Here is a 21174-nt window from a genome sequence, read left to right on the forward strand (position 1 = left end):
TTACATACCAATACACACACTCATATTTCACATTACATACCAATACACAAAAACACACACACTCATATTTCACATTACATACCAATACACAAAAACACACACACTCATATTTCACATTACATACCAATACACACTCACTCATATTTCACATTACATACCAATACACAAAAACACACACACTCATATTTCACATTACATACCAATACACAAAAACACACACACTCATATTTCACATTACATACCAATACACACTCACTCATATTTCACATTACATACCAATACACAAAAACACACACACTCATATTTCACATTACATACCAATACACACAAACACACGCCAACATCCCCCAGTGTGTACAAATGTCTCCCTCTCCATCCTGTGGACACTTTAGTGGAATGAATAGGTGGGGAGAGACAGGTTAAACTGAATTACCGGCAGAGAGGATATTCACTAATAGAGCCCGTGACAAGCGCGGCATTGACTAATACAACGATGATAAATAACCTGATACTGTGACTAGAGGCAGGGACACACGGTCACCCTGGCAACCTTTCAGCAGTGATGTCATTGAGCCCAAAGATTGCCATGGACACAGAGTAAACGATTTATGGTTGTGTCTTCCGAAAGATGTTGACTTTAATATTGGAGGTTGCTTAGTACACTACAACCTCGTTCTATCAACCACAACCAGCGTACGGCTACAGATTACAAACGGTGCAAGAATTAATAAATCATTCCTAATTGAACAAATCAAAATGAGCTGATCAAATCAGGCTGAATTCAGAGATTTAATTAGCTTGTTGTAATATGATATGTGATATGTAACATAATTGGTCTCTGCATTCCCGATTTCTCAGTGATGGAATTTTGTGGCAGATTCATTGCCAGGTTGCCATGCTTAATGAAATGTGATTGATTATGCAAAGTCATGTGCATTAAACCCTCCCATCCTCTCCCTCTCTCTCTACAATGCACTCCAACAGCTACTCTCAGAGGACCGTTTGACACTGCGCTTAATTGAAACCCGAATTAAAACCTGTGCTCAGCTTTGATTCAGCGTGCAAGCCAACCCCGGCATTTCAATTAAAACACATCCAAGGCTCCCATCACATCACGCAGCATATTACCAAGCAGCAGAGCGATATGCTATCGCTAGCGTTTCCTTGTGAGTTGCTTGTCTTATCTGAACGGTTAAGAGGAGAGAAGAAAAATACGAAGGATGGGAAATAAATCTCCATCAACAGCCCATCAAGGCGTGTTTAAGGGAGGATGAGTCCGTGTATCAGATCCCCCTGTTTTACCCAATGCTGAAGCTCTTCCTTCCTCTGTTTAATAACGACAGCGGCAGAGAAAAAGACTAAAGCAATGCTCTTCTTTGCGCTGGTAAGATAAGGAACTCTCCTTTAATTTAAAATAAACTGCCTTCATCAGGGAAGGAAGCTCCAGATAGCGCAGCAGGTTTATTAAAGGGGCCTGAAGCAGAAAATTGGTTTGCCGCAGCCAAAGCTGAACCGAATTGAACCAAATTGAAGGCGAGGTCTTAAATAAAAATATTAACTGAGCCGCTTAGGCCGCTTTGAGTGAAGCAGGCTGTGCGCATATGAGCAGTAATTTCGGAATTCAAAATCTGTAAGTAAATATAACGGAACAGAGATTAGGCCTTAATTACTGCAGATTTCAATTATTTTTAATCTCCTCCAGAGAACGCGCAGTGGAAAAACAAAGGCTGACTTCTGAAAGTCTGCCGAGCTTAGAGAGGCAAAAGGAGAAATGAAAGACTAGAAATCAAATGGAAAGAGGAAAAACAACTACAAAAGGTTCCATTAGCAAGCTTGCAATATGTATATTCAAATCAATAGAAATGCTAAGCAGCACAAACATAAACTCCAAAACGAGTTGCTGTGTTGAATGTGATTGGCTGAGGGCAGAGGTTGTGTGTGTGCTAGTTCTGTAACTCATAGCTGATCAGGTGCTATCAGAAGGAGTCAGAGGAGAGGCACCCATATCTCTACACTGCTGCTGCTGTTGTGGGCAACCAGCGCTCACTCAAATGTCAGAGAGAGTAGCTACTGCATCGCCTCGAGATAACTCTGCTCTGCCATCCTCAGCCAAGCCACAGCAGATTACTGCAAGAGCCAGATAAATACATGAATCACACTGGCTATACACTGTAAAGTCTCCAAATTGTATCTGCAGGGGAATACACTGACATGTTTTGGGGATGGAGGGGCTGAAATTAACTAGATTAGAGGTGCGTTTCTTTAACCCTGGCTGTTGCTCGGCAGACAGATGAGGGTCCCGGCTCTGACAGCTTTTACATTTACTGAGCTGGTGAGGAGCGCAGCACAGCACAGGTCTCCTCCCCTCCACTCTCCTTTCCTCCCCCAGCCAATCTCACCTGCAGGGCTGCGGAGTGGCGGACTCTTCTCCCTCCTCTCCTCCACACGATGCTCCCCCACTTAAGCCTGTCAGCCCTGGAGTTGCCCGAGGCAGAGCACTGAAAGCTCAGCTCAAACACAGGCAGGGATCTGACACCGCTGACAATTACTACTGCAGAGCACAATCACCAGATGGTGCCTCAAAGTATTGGCAAAGTAGTATGGGTTGCACTTCGATCACTTGGTCGCGTCGCTACCATTGTTATCAGCGTTCCACAGACGCCGCAGCCACATTGATGTCCAAAAGAAGAAGGGGGGCTAATGACTGACTGAGAGCTAATAACTGTTTTGCCCAGTGATGCAGTCTAGTCAGTAAACCTCGTGTCCAAATCGAGTCCAAAATCCCCTGTGCTGAAGTCCAAGTCCCAGTGCTCAAGTCTGAATCACTGGGTCCATATTAACTCAACATAAAATGATTTAACCAGTCAGATATAGTGTAGCGGCAATCTCTTTTCATTTTCTTCTGTGCTACTAAATGTTTGCATATAGGCTACTAGTAATGTTATCAGGGCCACGTTCATTTGAAAAACGTTCTCGAACCTCCATGAATAGAGCTAACAATTCATGGAACAGAGCCAACATTATTCTTTATTCAACATGAGAGGCATGATTGTTCTACATAGAAATATACTATCTGAACATTCCAAAAAGTTGTTAGCTATAGCTAGCTAATAAGGTAACATGACTGAACAAGATGTAGCCTAAAGAAATGGTTAACGGTTCGGTCTGCCTAGTAGCCTAGTTTTAGAATGGCTCGCGATATTCTTTCTGAATGTAAAATGCAGCTCACTAATGCACGTTAGAAAGAGAAAGAAAGCTCAGCGCCGGTACTATGGCTCGTCTTTTGAACGGTAGCCTCATGGCTAGTCAAGCCATTTTCTCTGAGGAAAAGAGGGAGACTTGGCTACAGAAGCTGGATATGAAATGCAGTGGGAAAAGTGGGAGGGTTGAGCGAGACTAAACATTTCAAAGACAGCCTACTTCTCTATATCCTAATCAAGGGAGAGAAAAACAGTTTGACTGTTGTTACTATTCAACTCAATGCTGCTATTGTTTAACATGTTGGAAAGCAGCTTGTGTTTCTTACCTAGGCAAAGGGTAGCTAACTAGAAGGCTGGTGGTTACTGGTTAGCTAAGGTGAGGCAAGAGAGACGCCTGAACGATGTGTATAATCGGAGGCGGAGCCTGTCTGCCCACACTCATCGCTTGCTCACCCGCAGCTCACCAGCTGATGTAGGCTGTGTTTGCTGGGTGTGGCACATCATTCCCACTGCTGAACAGAACATCTGTGCTACTAATATAATTGTGCTTATCACTGAAAAGCTCTCAATCTCTCCAAAAACTCTTGTCCAGTTAATTTAGTAGTCAGATTTTAGTCACAGAAAAATTTAGTCAACTGAAATTAAAAATAATTTTAGTTAAATTATAGTTTTTTCTGGGTGTATTTAATTAGTTATAGTCTTGTCAATTGCCACTGAAAAATAGTTGTCACTATTTTTGTTGATGACACACACACACACACACACACACACACACACACACACACACACACACACACACACACACACACACACACACACACAGTAAAGGATTGGTCAGGCTGTCTTATTCAGGGCTGTCTCGTGGATCACCAGGCAGACAGGATCTATCCTTACATTTCAGCCACAATTACAGTAGAGAGTAGTGCATGTCAAAATGGGGATCCTTATGACCTCTACAAAGTGGTCATCTTTTATGCATGACAATCTCAATTACAGCATAGTTGCTGTTAGCACCAGACAGCCGTATGATCATGAACAAAAGCTGTGGTACTGTATCATGGTAGAGATGGTAATATAGCAGCAAAAGGAAGGAGAGCAGGCCCAGGGCTGGTCCAGTTCTGAGCTCAGCCACTGAGGAGTGCCAGTTTGAAACTCCCTGGACAGCCGGTGTCTTCTATAATGAGGGCTTTTTCTCTGCGAGGCCATAACACCAGGAGCAAGAACAACAAGAGCAATGTCTGGCTGGAGCTAGCTAATTGGCCAGTTGTTAGCTGTAGCTAGCACGCTGTGTCTGACAGTACAGCCCCCTGACCAGTCTGATATCCTCTCTCTCTACTCTACTGTAGCTAGCACGCTGTGTCTGACAGTACAGCCCCCTGACCAGTCTGATATCCTCTCCCTCTACTCTACTGTAGCTAGCACGCTGTGTCTGACAGTACAGCCCCCTGACCAGTCTGATACCTGACCAGTCTATATCCTCTCTCTCTACTCTACTGTAGCTAGCACGCTGTGTCTGACAGTACAGCCCCTGACCAGTCTGATATCCTCTCTCTCTACTCTACTGTAGCTAGCACGCTGTGTCTGACAGTACAGCCCCCTGACCAGTCTGATACCTGACCAGTCTATATCCTCTCTCTCTACTCTACTGTAGCTAGCACGCTGTGTCTGACAGTACAGCCCCCTGACCAGTCTGATACCTGACCAGTCTATATCCTCTCTCTCTACTCTACTGTAGCTAGCACGCTGTGTCTGACAGTACAGCCCCCTGACCAGTCTGATACCTGACCAGTCTATATCCTCTCTCTCTACTCTACTGTAGCTAGCACGCTGTGTCTGCCAGTACAGCCCCCGGACCAGTCTGATATCCTCTCTCTCTACTCTACTGTAGCTAGCACGCTGTGTCTGACAGTACAGCCCCCGGACCAGTCTGATATCCTCTCTCTCTACTCTACTGTAGCTAGCACGCTGTGTCTGGCAGTACAGCCCCCTGACCAGTCTGATACCTGACCAGTCTATATCCTCTCTCTCTACTCTACTGTAGCTAGCACGCTGTGTCTGACAGTACAGCCCCCGGACCAGTCTGATATCCTCTCTCTCTACTCTACTGTAGCTAGCACGCTGTGTCTGACAGTACAGCCCCCTGACCAGTCTGATATCCTCTCTCTCTACTCTACTGGAGCTAGGCTACGGTAATGTCAATGTGTTACTACAGGGCATTCTGCTAATATCAACACCATAGAACAGCTAGTTTCTGCGTCGTCTTGTTTTCAATGAGTGGAGCTCCTCGGTAGCAATGTGTTCTGTTCACCTCAGACAGGTCTGCAGTGCCTTGGCATGTTGCCAAGATGATTAATGGTGCAGCCACCTCGACTGTTCCATCAAAGAAACACTCCTTTGTCTGGGAGGCTCAAAAGGTGTGCGTTACAGACGATGAAGAAGAAGTGTCACACTACAGCATTAACAGCAATGCTTCAAGACTGCTACAAACTACTGAGTGCCTTGACCACTACTTCCCTTGTAAACGTTTGCCGGGGCCACAATACAGCACATTATCTCTCTTGAATTGAAGATATCTGATAGGCAGAGCATCTGTCAGAGAGGTAGAGTGATGTAAGAGAGAAAACCGCTCGAAGACTATGGACACTAGAGATTGACTTAAAGCAGTTGAATCCCATCTTTACTTGCTCTGTGTGCTAGAACGGGAGTTAAGTCGGGTAGCAGTGAGGGACAGAGACAGAGAGATTAGAAAGCAGCCTTGTCATGTTCCAGGAGAGTCAGGAGAGCTGCAGCCCAGATGAGGCGGCAGCGTACACACAGGGACGACAAGCAGGGACAGGACGCTCCTGGCAAACCCTCTCCAAGTCTAGGGATTAAAAACGGAATTAAAACATCACACAGTGCCATGCCGTGGAGGAGGCAGGCAGGTAGGAGCCAGGCAAACTGACACTGTCTGCTTAAGCTCTGGTAGTAGAACTCGGGAAAAGTAGAACTTCTGCAAACCCAGCCCTTGCAGCCCTATTTTAACACCCTAACCTTAGACCCAGTCTTGCTGCATAACCCCTGACCACAACCGGGCTTCTATTCCACTGTAACCCTTCCCCAGGCCAACCGCAACCCACTGCCATTGATCTTCTTACCCCAGTGTGCTCACTCAATCTTCTAGCCTTCACCTGGTAGGTCAAAATGGCAACAGAAGGCACTGGAGGCAGAGAAGAAACATCCATCTCACATCACACACATCTCGCTCTGATCGTATGGCCATCTGATAGGAGCCCGTGTAGCCATTACTCCTGCCTGGGAGGAAGTCTCTTCAGACGGCAACACGCTAACGTGAGCTTAGCAGCTCAAATCCCTGATTAGAGGCCTGCATTAGTTAGCAACAAGGAGCTATGCTAGCACAGAACAGGCAGGGAGTACTGCAGTCCCTAACCAGCTGCCACCATTCTGACACACACTGCTTCATTTACACATGATGCAGAAGAGAGAAGAGCTGCCTTTCCCCAAGACTATAGGGGATTTGAACACATTTATCTCAGATTGTACTACTACTCTGCTCTACTTCTAACTTTTGGTCATGGTAATTAACTGGATTACTGATTCTACAGTATATCTACAGCACGACAATGAATTGACTGATGTGATACCCGTATAGGACTTTTGTCCCCAACTGCAGTTTGATTCATATCATAGTTCTGAATAAAAATGATGATTAGTTCTGTGCTCCCATATCTAGAGGGTCTCACCGCCTAAGTAGCACAGGATTCTACTGGGTTCTATATGAACACGTCTGGAAGGATGGACCAAATGAACAGTGTATTATAAAATAGGTTGAAGCTCGTTACAATGGGATTGAAACACCAGATGTTCAATACTCACCATAACCATGCAAACTAAATGGAGCTTAACACTTCTTTAACATCAGGGCTTTCCAATAAAGCACATGGATTTACTATGAACATCTATAGTCATTAGGGTATCCCTGTACTGTGCAGAATTGAGGTCAGTCTTTGGAAAACATGCATTAGTAAATGCATTAGCTAAGAAGGCAAGTAAACTGGTAGGCTATGTGATAAGGCTAATAGTGAAAGCTCACAATTTGACAGGAAATGGAAATAAATGCCTCCATATTCTGAAATAAAGTTAGAACTGCAGTGTCATTTGTCAGCAGTTTCCCCACCTCTCATTATAATTATTTAGCTGAAAAATACATTCTTAAATGCTGATTAATCAAACAGTAGCCAAATAAAGCTTATTCGATTTACAGGACTTTGCACAGGGGAGTGTTTGGGGAAGAAAAGATTGCTATCTGGGCAGGTGCTTTGCTCATGCATAAAGTACGGTTGAGGTTAATTGAATTGAATTTACACTGACATTTACTTTGGCGATAATGAGTAGGCAAAGTGTGTAAGTGTGATGGGCTACTAGCCTAGCTCCATTGTCCAACAGTTGTATGGCACTACAAACAATCTGGATTCATTTCACGAGCGTCAGATCTGCTCAGGGGGAATGTTAGTCTGAGTTACAGCCCAGGCACAGGTGAATACATTTTGTCATATATACTGTATCTGTCATTCTCCACTTTTCTCAGCCATACCTACCTGTTACCATGTCTTATCTATGATCATAACGAGAAAACATTCACAGCACCTTGCTATCCCTGGGCTGCTTCCATCTGAGAAAGACATTTCATTTTCTTGTGAATTAGAGGGAAAAATGCACCTCATCATGTGTATTGTTGGAGTCTAAGAGAGCCAACCCATCTCCATGGAAACCAAAAGCACAGCACTAGTTGGCTCTGGAAACCAATTTTATACAAGCTCTTCTACCATTCTGACAACGTCAATTACTGTGAATTGTAGTGGGAGACAAAACAGGGGAGCAACTAGTATACAATCACTGTATAATTTACAGCAAAGCAGAGATGAAAAAGCGCTCTACAGAGTACATGGATCCATCATAGAGCTTGTAGAATACTTTCAAGTGTTATAGCTTGTGAATGACTGTCTGTGGTGTTGAGTTGGGGCCCATCTACATAGGGACTGTAGTTCCACAGGTACTGTAGAGTCTAGAGGTGAACATTACTACAGATGAACAGGCGGTTTTACTTACTTTACAAGAGCTTCGGATTTTGTGGCTTGGTCGTGGAACTGTTTCTCGGTTTGCTTGTATCGATCCAAATTCTGAAATATAAAAAATAAATCATGTTTATTTTTATATTTATTTAACCAGGTAGGCTGCGACCTGGCCAAGATAAAGCATAGCAATTCAACACATACAACAACACAGAGTTACACATGGAATAAACAAAACATACAGTCAATAATACAGTAGAATAAAAAATAAAAAATGAGGAAACGCAGAATTTTACAGGTAAGTTAGTGTACAATTCTACATGATGAAAGAAAATAACATGATCCCCTGATAAAATGCACATCCCCAACATTCGAACACATCTACAGTATGTACTGTACAGCAGTGACCAACTGAGCATTCACACCTGGCTGATTCTTTCAACAACCCTCCATAGACGGTCAGGTTAGCTGTAGTTGGAGAGTGGTGGAGAAGCCATAAAATTGATGGCATAGATCTTTTTAATGATACAATCCAGCAATTATTAAAATGCTTGAATGCTAATAAAAATACTACTACAACTATCATCAGTATCACCACCTCCATTTCCCACCATCCCAAACCATTGCCTTCGGTAACAGCCAGTTCATTTAAGAACTGGATATTAAGCTGATGTTATTGCAGTTAAATGCCTTGCTAGAGTGTACAGAGGAACCTGTAAAGATGTTAAAACCTTAATGACCATCGTGGTGTAGTTAGTGAGTGTTCTGATCCCAGGTCACTACACCTCTGGCAGTCAGTCAGTCAGGCAGGCAGTCAGTCAGGCAGACTGAGGAAGGAGCAGTGGGCCTGGTCACTGACACACAGTCTCTTCATTAGGCTATAGAGACCATCCCAGAGACCATCATCACCCACACAGTCCCCAGTAACAGCTCTAACTACTGCTGAAGAGACTCCACGCCCATAGCATACAATCAAATAGGTCCAAAGCACAGTGCTGGTCTAATGCCTACATCCCTGTCATGAGAGACTACATGCCTCTGTACCGTAGGTTTTCAGTTCCATAATCACTGATGTGGCTGCCCAGGAAAGAGACAGCCATGGTGGAATCCCATTTCCATGTGTACCTTGACAGGCAGCACCTCAGTTTAATGAGGTAACGGCCGTGCCTCAGAATGCCATCCATAAACCCAAGCTAAACAGGCTTCCCTTCATTATTTTGGATATTTCTCCTCTGACAGGGAGAGGGAGGGAAAGCTGGGGGTAATTGAACTGAGTAGAGCAGGAATGTGGTGGGATCATTGCTTAACCCCAACCCTGAATCGCCATCAATTCACCAAGTTCCAGTGGGGTCAGTCTGTCATATTTCACACCATCTAACCCCTACACAAGTCATCTGAACCGGAGGAAGCCGACAGTGGAAACAGAGGAGCACCACTCGTATGCATTCACACCTAATCCCATAACTATCAAAACGACAAATTATCCTCCGTTTCCTTCCCCTCATCCTCTCCAGTCAGAGTGAAAGGAGGAAGGCGGAGTCGGACGAGGCCCACCGCTGCTCAGCCTCATCTCCCTCTGGCTGAACTGAGCTCTCTCTGAAGCCCCCATTAAGGGCTGCTACTTCTTAAATGTTAATGGCTTTAATGAGGCTGTGAAGAGGTTCTCATAACTAGCTACAGTAGGAACTGCAGCGGGGACTGTTATTGTGTGAACACCAGTCCAGGAGATTATGATGCTTGCAATTACCAAAGAGCAGTGACCCACTGTGCTTCTCTGGAATAAGTATTCTGTAGCCACGTGGTGCATGCCTAAAATTATTAACCCATTTATGTGAGTGAAACTGCTGGAATATAGTCTGTGTGTGAGTGAGTGAGAGTGGAGCTCTTCATTCACATTTATCATGGGGGGCTTAGAGGCGTCTTTGGATGTCCCAAATATTTAACCAAAATAAACTGACAGCTGGGACTGGGTATATATAAAATGAGGTGAATGAAAATACCTGGATTCATTGAAAACGTTGATTAGGATGATAGGATGTTTCGGGAGCCCTGTTGAGAGACTATTACCATCCTGTGTCTGTTATTAAAACAGTAGAAAGTCTAAGCTCTATCCTACTGTATGTGCAGTAGGGGTATTATTGGTCCACAGGGAATGGCCCAGTGGCATTTAAACCCACCCCTTGTGAATACAACAAGGAGAAGATGACACTAAAGATGGGACTCTCTCTTGCATTCCTGAATACATTTGCACTAAGGCACCCGTTGCTGTGTGCAATGCTACCCGCATTAACCGGATTTGCCTGTGCAAATCCAGCAGCTGGCACCTGGTTCGTCTCGCTGGCTGGCAACCCCAGTCAACCACACTCATCTTCCACCCTCCTTCACTCCCTCCTTCCACCCCCAGTGCCATTTCCTGCTGCGCTAATCGAATCGATATCTTAATCTGTGCAGGGTGGCTCTGCCTTGGCGTCGATGTGGGCTAAGCGCTGTTTTACACACCTCCACCAGGAGCACTTATCCCCCAAGCAAACGATCCCACCGCTGACACCAACTGCCACGCTACTTTGACACGCTGTAAAAAGAGCAGGCTTCTAGCCCACGCACACTCCTGTTTTAGCGATCATTTTGAGAAAACCAAAAAAAAAGTGAGGGCGAAGTGAATTCTGCAGTGAGATATTTAGACACCAGACGTATTAACCTCAACCTGTCTCTTGTGTTTGAGATGGATCCTCTCCTGCAGGCAATAAGGAGTCAAGGAGATCAGTAATGGATGTCCCAGTCACTCGGTGTCTGGTCTGTTCTTCTAGAGGTGTCTGGAGGTATCTGGAGGATGTGTTAGTCCAGAATCTCTGGTTTAGACAACACCTTCCATTTAACTCCTAGTAAATCCATGTAAGTTGACTTCCACCTTTAGTGCTGCTGAGTGACAGCACAATGAACTAACAAAATGTCTCTCTCGTTGTCTCTCTTTGTATGAGCTGTCTGTCTGAGCAAACTCAGATTTTGTATCGGGAGATGAGCTATAACTTTTGTGCCCAACATTACAGAGCTGAAAGATCCAAAGAAAATCAAAATAAAAGCAAAACTACCGATGGGTCATTCTTACTCTAATGCTTTATAAAAGGGTAAATGTTAGGTAATGTTCCCATCCCAATGTTTAGGCTATCAACATCTCCAGATGGAACATACTGCGCTTAAAATATTGATACGGCTAATTTAGAGCTCACGTAACACATAAGCACATAACTTTGATGCTTTCATGTGAAAGTTCTTACATTTCCATAAGAAACCGGCAACACAGCAAAATATGGTTTTAATGCGAAGAAAAGGCACCCTGTACAGTATTCTGATTAGAATGCTTCTCCCGTCCTCTATCGTTCTAACCGCTGCCCCTGCAGTTTAAGAGGCGAAGAGGTATTATACCCCCTGGAGCCTCTGACATGTGCCTATATCTGTATGGCATGCTGGGAAAATAAGCCTTGCTAAAAAAATATTAAATTAAAATGCATTTGTCTCCCCTTAAGCTTTGAAGAAAATTAATTTGTGATTGGTTAGCTACTGCGGTCCTCGAGGCTAAAGGGGGCTAGCTGTCTGGCGGCCGGCTGCTCTGCTCTCTGTCCATTCAGGTAAACGCTGCTTCAGCTGGTCGGATGGGGGAGTCATGTAGATATTTCCAGAACGAGGCCCCTGCCGACAACGTGTCAACACGGCTGTCAGGATTTCAGGAGGATTATGATCTCATACCCACGTTCAAGTGCATCAAAGTGCTTTGCAACTAGTGACAAGGAGGAGAGAGAAAGAGGGGGTACTGGGTGCGGGGCTGAGGAAGCCTTGGAACGCAGATATATGAAGCAAGGAGCGGTGCAGGAGAGGGATGTAGACAAGAGCAGCGGAGCCAGCAGAAGGCTTTAGCTGGATTAGTGAGAGCCTGTGCTAATTCAAACAGCAGTGGGACATTGCTGTTTACAACCAGTAGTTTTCACAGCTCTCTGACTTCCAGCATTCAGGAGAATTCACAGACGTGAGGTGATTACGTGTGGCATCTTTACAAACACACTCATAGAAAGCCTTTCTCACAGTTTCAGACCGTCAGAGTTGTAGCCTACCTATACAATGTAGACAGACTGCTCCAATGAATGGCTTCCATTGGCTGTAAAGGGAACTCAGGGTATGAAGTCTAGAATCCCTCTTCTTCTCTGATTCAGTCTGTCAGGCGGGGACTCACCCACCTCCCCCAAACAGAGTGACAGCAGTTTGAACAGACACGCCAACTTCACAGCATTATCTGCCTCCCTGGTCCGGTTCCATCATAACACAACCAAAGCCCAACAGCAAATACTGCGCATAACATTTCACTGCCAGTCACTGATCCCTTTGGCAAACGCCACGTTCTTATAATGAGGTAAATATAAATAGAGGCATCTGACACAGGGCCTAGACGACTCACTGCTATCATACACATGGTGGCTCAATGTGTTGCTCGGGTGAATAGAGGCTGGATATTAAATGTTTATTTATGATGATTGCATGGTAATTAATGATCAGTCTGTGCTAATCTACAACGCCTGCCTGCCTGTGGACCGAACCAATATTGGAGACTGTCACAAGACAGCTGCCCCCTGGTGCCCAAACAGGCACTTTGACAGTTTACAATGTGGTGGTCAAAGTCTGATTGCCAGGAAAGAATGGTAGTGGGGAAAGTGCTTGCTACATGACATGGAACTACATCTTTTTAAAGAAGACAGTGGTGTGGTAAATTAGCGATACAACAAACCATGAACAGCCTTTCTAGTGGTAATACTTCTCTCTCAAACCCTTGGTTTTCACATGACCATGCATGAAGATTGGAACGTATGATTTGACATGCTATCTAGCTCAAATAATGGATCCTAAGTGAACAAACACAAAAAGGCTATGAATACATTTTACAATAATAATCTAGCCGGGTGTAAAACATTTCTGATATAACTCCTTGTTCCTTGAGACTGCCACACAGTAACAGCAGTCGGCAGAAAAAGACTGAAAAGCGTTGCCTTGCAGTGCTTTAAAATGCGGGCTAATCCACACAAGACAAACTATGATTGTCAGTGTGTGGCTGGGGGAGATTGCTCCCGACAACCAGGTGCTGCCATCAATGAAGCAATATAATAAGACACGCAGAGTAAATTACAGCGGTGCCAGAGTCGGCATGTCTTCTATAAGGGTACACACAGGTTGGTGAGGGCCACCTCCCACCCAAAACCAACAGATCACTCCCTTCATTTAAAAAAGGACCTTATTCTAAATCAACCAGTCCACTTGACAATGATAGCAGAATGCACAAGAGGAGAACATTCCTATGTCCTGTGTGTAAATGATGAGGGAGAGACGAGACATAGGGAAGAAGAAAACGGCTGTTCTTTCTGAAAAATTCAATCGCAAATCTTGGAGAATGGCCCTGACTTCATTAGCCAATAGCTCAATGGGCTTTAAGGCAGCTTCACTCAGACGCTTTCTGCTCCATCGCGTCTCACACTGCAAGGAAAGCCCATTCCATTTAACGTCTCCTCCTCACTCGTCGAAACGAAGATGGGGCCAATCAAGGCGTAGTAGTGTAGGCCAGCTGAACAAAGACACATCACTTTATGACCTCCAGTATGAAGCAGATGGACTTCATCTCGCCACCTCAGGGAGAAGATATTCATTATTATCTTTGTCGTTTGCAGCCATCTGAGCACTTCACTACCCTGTAATAGAACTCAGAGTCACTATTAAAAAGGCTATTTAAAATGTGTGAAAACAGTCAAGCCCAGACCAGTCCATCTGTGGCCAAGAGTAACAAAGCATTTGTCATAATAAAAGTAGTATGAAAGCTGTCTCCACCATTACTACCAGGTTACATGTTTAAAATATCAACCCCTTGACTCCAACACTGCTTCCACTAACAGTAAATCACTGTTACGTTACCTTTCTCTAACTGTTGCTGTGGCTCTATGGGAGGCAATTGTTGCCCTATCAAATTCCTGACACAGTTCACAAGTTGCATCTTTCCCTGCCAGCAGCGCAAGACAAATAGCATGCTAACTCCCCAGGAGTCTCCCTACTGGTCCTACAGGACTGCCTCTGCTCTGCCTGAGATATTAAAGGTCCTCTCTGCCGGCGCCTGTTAGGGCTGCTGCTTAGCGCTTCACATCACGACTTTTATGTCTCGGAAATGTCAGGGAAAATGATGGGAAAGGTCTTAAAAAGCCAGAAAAACACTACCCCCCCCCCCCCCTCTAAGGGTAAATTGCTCTTGTTGACCATGTTAGTAAAGTGAAAGCATGGGACTACTGGGTGCATTTGTGATGCGGAGAAAGCTCATCTCAACAGATGGGCTACATTTCACCCAACACATTCAGTGAAGAGGCTCGAATGTTCACGCTTTAACGGCTGCCTTCATAATTAAGTCAAGAAACAATCCCCATTTATATCTATTTTCATAATTACATTGATTTATGCTTGGGAAGAAATGGGAGCTTTATACTGTATGTCAGGGTCAGTGGTGTGTAGCATAGTATTACTGTGTGTTTCTCTTTATAAAATGGTCTCATACCCTCTTCTCCAGTTGTGCCAACTGCTCCTTGAAAAAGGCATCCAGTGCTTTCAGCTCTGCCTCCTTCTTCTCCAACTGTTTAGCCTGAAAGAGAGAAAGCGCACACACACTGTGGTCAGGTTGGGCAGGGAGTCACTAGTCAGACTACTCTGTACACGGCTGGACAGTCACTCACAATGCAAAGAGTACATTAAAACACTGAAAGGAGCCCAAAAACAAGCAGAGTGAAAGAAAGCAAAGCATTGAAAATGATGATGAAGTACCATTCAGGAACACATCCAACCCCCATGACTACAAACAACTACAAACATGCAACTGACACGCAGACTGGAGTACTCCTCGTCCTCATCCATGACACTGTGCTCCTGCTTCGGTCTCTCTGGTTGTGCGCTGTGGTGTGTCCACTCCAGTGAGTTTACTGTGTAGTGGCCTGTAATAACTGTAGCCAACAACAAAAACACTCAATAAATTCCTTGATTTTCCCCAAATTCCGGTTAGAGGATTCCCGGAATCAGGAGGGAATAAGCAGGATATCCGGAATCCCCCAACTACGACTTCTGGAAAACCAAAAAATGTATTGAATTTTGCTGTAGCAAATACCAAAGAGACAGTAGTGTCTGTGGGAGAGGTAGAAGAGCGAGAGAGATCAGTAGAAGTACAGCAGCCAGAGAAAGAGGAGGAAGTAAGTAGTGTATGGCTGTAGGACAGTTAGTTTAGTAGTATGTGAAGAGATTAAGAGCTGAGTGGAGAGGAGGGACAGAGAGCAACAGACGTCACTGAGGACAGCTGCTTTCCTTAAACTGTCTGGAGACAACTGAAGAGATGGCCATGGAGGACGGGTTCAGGTCACTGGGGCTCAGGCTGACGAGATACACATAGATAGACATAGCACAGCAGGGATGCACTTAAAGAGACACACACACACACACACACCCCGCCCCCCCCGTTGGCTGTGCTCAGAGTGCATGGCAGACGCTAGTGGCAATGCAAGGGCTTCCTGCAGCGCTGAGCGAGAGAGCGTAGCATGTAACAGCCAGACAACAGAACGCAACAAAGCGCAACCTTAAATTACACCCAGGCGAAAATCACCCCCTTTTCCTCCCATCTCCCGTGTCTCTCTCACAGAAAACAACCTCCATCAGCACGCAGATCATATGCAATTTCCTAACTGGAGAGCTCTGTAGCACGGCGGCAGAGTGGCCTGTCTGCATGCACACATTCAGCCTTAACGCAGGGCAATAACAACACGGGGGTTGGAACAGGGAGGAAAAGAGAGGGATATTAACAGAACATCAGGCTGTGCTTACCCAGGCATCCACCTCTTCAGCAGGCTAGAAAGGTGAGCGATAGAGAACGTGAGGGACGGGAAGGAAAAGAGAGGAAAAGGAAGTTAAGAAAAGTAAAAGGGCCGCTGCTGTGAATATTGAGAGGCAGAGTGGGTAAAGGAGGGGGTCAAGCGAAAGGGAGAGGGATGATTCGTCATCATTATAAAAGGCTGCTGAATGGTAAATCTACTAAACACAGAATGGGTGTGTTAAATAAATAGGCTGCAGGATGGGAGGGGCGGTCATTTGATTTCATAAAGAGTTCTGCTCTTGTGAGAAAGCTATAGTTTGGCTGAGAATGCCTCGGTGGGGTATAACAACTAGACGGTACAAAGAGCCAAGTAGAGGATGGTAACTTCCCACTGTCTGAGAGGCTGTGGGCTACAGCCATGGGGTTGGTAGAACTGTCCAACAGTGTATTCTTTGGATTGAGAGTTCTGCCCAGTTGAGACAGTTCTCAAACCCCAAGGCCCTTTTCTGCAACTCAAAGTAAAGAATATTTCTGAGACGTTCACTTTCTCTTTCTCCACTCACAGAAATCAACCAGGGTCCAAAGTTTAGAGAGCATTCAGTCACTGTACTGTTCTTCAAACAGGGTTCCTAATCAAGCCAGCACGTGCTTCGAAACACAATGCATTTAGCCTAGCGGATCACTCTAGCTGGTGTCACTGCTTAGAGCTTCACCTGTCCTTTCCTGTGTGAAAGGCTCTTTGACACCATTTAAAGACCCTCAAGTCTCTAGTATGTGTCTGCTTCATTATAGCTTCTCCTCTCCCCTCTAGACTCAGCCAGGCAGCCCAGGATGAAGATGACAGCAGCTCCAGCGTAAATTACAGGCGTTACAATCACAGTAAAACGCCTAAGGAAAATCTCTCTATTAGTCCCTGGTGTTCAGGACTGGCTGAAAGTTGAGCGAGGAGAGGGGAATTAGCTCTGAAAACACTTCTGCTGTGTTACGCTCTTGCTGTCTGCATGTCTGACTTACTGTCTGCATGTCTGCCATTCTTATTCACCCTTGCAGCTTGTGTGCCACATGTTTTCAAGTAAGTGCTCGTTCTAGCCGACATTTCTAGCCAGGCACACGTCACATTATACAGTATATGGTCAAGACGTGATGCGGTTTCAGTGTACTTTCTCTATAGGTAGTTACAGCAAGCTGCTAAATTACAGCCTCATCTCTATAGCTAACGTACAATCTGAGAGCCTTACATTTGGACATCGACATGCACACACCATCACTAATACTAATGAGTGACACCCTGAATTGAACCAATGGACCAGCAGCACTATAGCAGCAGGCCTAATCCCTTTCTCCCTGACCACACACAGACCTCGTCATTTTAAAAAATGGATCCCCTTTTAATTTGCAGCAGAGACAAAAGGCAATCGGACGGGCTCTCTCCTTCTCCGGGAATCTGGAGCCAGCAGATAATACTCAGCCAAACATGAATTACATAGATAAGTCTTGAAATGAAGCTTGCTGGGCGCTGGTTACTCATAAATAAGGCCGTCCATGCCTGGTTATCTGTTGGGCTGTAACTCAGTACATAGGAGTGGATGCAGAGAAACAGGAAGGCCCAGACAGAGACAGAGACACAGAGACACAGCGAGACAGAGAGAGAGACAGAGAGAGAGACAGAGAGAGAGACAGAGAGAGAGACAGAGAGAGAGACAGAGAGAGAGACAGAGAGAGAGAGAGACAGAGAGAGAGACAGAGAGAGAGAGAGACAGAGAGAGAGACAGAGAGAGAGACAGAGAGAGAGACAGAGAGAGAGACAGAGAGAGAGACAGAGAGAGAGAGAGACAGAGACAGAGAGAGAGAGAGACAGAGACAGAGAGAGAGACAGAGAGAGAGACAGAGAGAGAGACAGAGAGAGAGACAGAGAGAGAGACAGAGAGAGAGACAGAGAGAGAGACAGAGAGAGAGACAGAGAGAGAGACAGAGAGAGAGACAGAGAGAGAGACAGAGAGAGAGACAGAGAGAGAGACAGAGAGAGAGACAGAGAGAGAGACAGAGAGAGAGACAGAGAGAGAGACAGAGAGAGAGACAGAGACAGAGACAGAGAGAGAGACAGAGACAGAGACAGAGAGAGAGACAGAGAGAGAGACAGAGAGAGAGACAGAGAGAGAGAGAGAGAAGACTCTAATCTAGAACTGAGTGGTGAAACTGGAACTGAAGACACGTCCCAGTGGATCAGGGGAAATGGATCAGGAACACAAAGCACCAGAGAGAATCTGGTGAGAGATATAGGCTAGCTTTACTCAAATAAGTTATGCATAATGCAAACACCCCACTATGCATATGAATCATATGTACGTTAAACACAGAACAAGCTAGAAGAGACACTTGTCATCGTAACAGACATTCTGGACAGCGGATGGTGAATCAGAGCTATTTGACGGCTACATTCCTCATTGCCCTCATCTAGTCTACATGGTATCTCAGCATCAGAGTACAGTTAGTCTAGAGCACATTAAAAGAGCCCCGCTCACTAACTCAAACCCACAGAGCCTGTACACCCCTGCACTCTGCCTGTGTACACACACGTCCCATCTCTTCTCCTCTGGGTTGTTTGTGCTGAGTAGCCATCTGATAGCAGCAGTCTCAGCTCCGTCTGCTCCTCTCCTCTGTTTATTTACTAAGATGCATGTATTTAACACATAGCTCCCAGCTATGCAATAAATGAGCAGTTAGTAATCAAAGTGATTACCCAGAGTGGAAGGTGTCTGGAGAGCAGGACAATATGGGCCATCGGCTTTCCTCTCCCCCATCTCTTCTACCATTAATAACTCTACAGCACGGCTCCTTGCTGGAAAACAACTGCAGTTCTTCTTATCCAAGAGGAACCGGCTGCCCTGACAGTAATGATGTTAAATAAAAAGGAGCAGGGAGAGGGGCACTCACACACATTCACAAAGAGTATAAAGGCTTAAACTAGTCTCACAATGTACGTAAACAAATCAAACACACACACACACACAACAGACGATGTGCAAATACCCTTGATATCAGCCAATAAGATGTCTCATTAGGTATCGTTCAGACCTCAGTTATCAGTCAAACCAATGATTATTGACTGAACAAAGCAGTGACAGTCTGGCCACGCAGTCTGTTCACATTGTAAACTAAACAAAATTAGACACAAATAATCCCACAGTGTTCTGTCACTACTGTTTAAGATCTCCAGAAGCAGCTTAAGCCAATTGACTAATTCCCTCTCACTCCACACGTTCTGAGAGGAGAGTAGTGAGCAGCAGGTGTGTTGTGTGCCGTGGTTCTGCCGTTCAGAGTGTGAGGGATAAAATCTCTGTCCCCTCCACCTGCCGTCATCTCGTCTGCAATTACTGCCATTCTGGGCTGCTTGTGAGACGCAGCTAGCGGAGCCTTAATAGCTTTACATGCAGAAAGATGTCAGCTCTGAGATTACAATTACCGATAGCTGGGTTATCTGTGCAAGCCCTGTTCACTCTCTCTGCACAGCCCCGATTCCTGCTGCTACTACTAGCCCTCTGATAAACGAAAGAGAAAGCAAGAGAGAGAGAGAGAGAGAGAGAGAGAGAACAAGGGTATGAATTGAATCAACACAAGGGTGTGAGCACCCTACAAGAAGTTACAAACCAAAAAGACTCAAATTGACTAGCTAACTTTAAACTTCTGCAGCATCCATACTGAGCAGTCCAGCAGAAAATAATTTGTGAGTGAAGAGAATTGTACTGATTGTGTTCTAGAGGACCAGGGATACACTACAGAGCATCTAAGGACAGATAACTAGTGCCTCTGTCTGCCATCTCAGAGATGAACCCAGGGCTCTCCAATCTATCACACACGACAGGTCACGACAACGAGAGGACAGCCAAAACTGTCACCTGGGACTCCAATCAATCTGGTCTGACCGATTTCATACTAACCCTCAACTGGCACAGTTCTTGCCAGTTGTAAACTATTGCATCACAACAGAGCAGACAGCTCTTCACTGCTCTGCTCCTCCTCCTCCTCTCAGCCGTTTGCTTCAACCTCTAACAAGGTTTCTGTATGAACGCGAGCCAAAAGCATAAATGCTAACAATATATAGCTGGATTTGTATTTTGTATGTATCTGAGCCACAGTAATGAAGCAGGCTGCTATATGTCTACAGTAAGTAGAGTGGATTTTTCTAGAAGCGCTGAGCACACAGCTGTTCCAATTTCGAGGAAAACCAATAAAGGAATGTAGTCTGAGTATGTAAGACGATAGTTTTAGAGACAATAGGCTACACAGCTGAGGAAATGTGAATAATGTAAAACGGAAAGGTAAAGATTTCCAATCAAACTAAACATCTGTCGGCTCACACAGCAGCTTGCCACTTCAAATCCCCTATCCATCTTCACTAGAGAATAGTTTACTATGCTTATACTGTTGTACAGCACCACTCTACCATCCATATTATAATGGAGGTAAATGGCTTAGTCTGCTGGACGGATATCCTTGTGAAAATGAGAGCGATTAGGGCTTATTCGATTATCTGGGGTGATATCATAACATTTGTCTCTAGCTTTCCTAGGAGAGGGAAATTACACACTTAGGTAGACGAGGGCCTACTGTAGGCCTTCATGCAGCACATAGACCCAGACCTGGGATATGGAATACTTATACTGCCATCTGGTGTTGAGATGAGGAAGAGTTTAATGGAAATCTGGTTGGGATTGGGGGCACTGCCTGCAGTTAACCTTGTCATACATTCACAAAAGCATCAGGTTAACTGCATGCTAATGTAGTGATAACAAAGTTTACAACCACTTAACTCTAAAAGGACATGTGGAAGACAAGGGAAGGGGTTAGCCAAGGGAAGGAACCGAGCCAAACACAACTTGCTGTGAGGGATAAGATACCGTACGGTCGAGCCATAACAAATACAGATCTTGTTACATATGTATTTATGCGGTATGTAATAAGTATTCACTGTGAGTCGCAATGTGCAAACAGCCCTGAGAAATCATAGATGGCATTTGGTGTGAAACTGTAT

At 45.0% G+C, this 21174-nt stretch overlaps 1 protein-coding gene across 2 annotated transcripts in view; it reads right to left on the minus strand.

The window, feature by feature from the left end:
* Positions 1-21174, minus strand: part of chchd6a (coiled-coil-helix-coiled-coil-helix domain containing 6a) — a 95944-nt gene that overhangs the window by 57683 nt on the left and 17087 nt on the right. The window contains exons 5-7 of one of the 2 annotated variants that reach the window (XM_055892026.1): positions 16154-16177; positions 14847-14930; positions 8310-8380 (exon numbers count right to left, since the gene is read on the minus strand). In XM_055892026.1, coding sequence (XP_055748001.1) covers positions 8310-8380; positions 14847-14930; positions 16154-16177 — 179 coding nt within the window. The remainder of the gene's footprint in view (positions 1-8309; positions 8381-14846; positions 14931-16153; positions 16178-21174) is intronic. The other variant, XM_055892028.1, reaches the window with a different exon arrangement.

This window comes from Salvelinus fontinalis, chromosome 31 (assembly GCF_029448725.1).
Source record: "Salvelinus fontinalis isolate EN_2023a chromosome 31, ASM2944872v1, whole genome shotgun sequence".
In the NCBI taxonomy this organism is placed as follows: Eukaryota; Metazoa; Chordata; class Actinopteri; order Salmoniformes; family Salmonidae; genus Salvelinus; species Salvelinus fontinalis.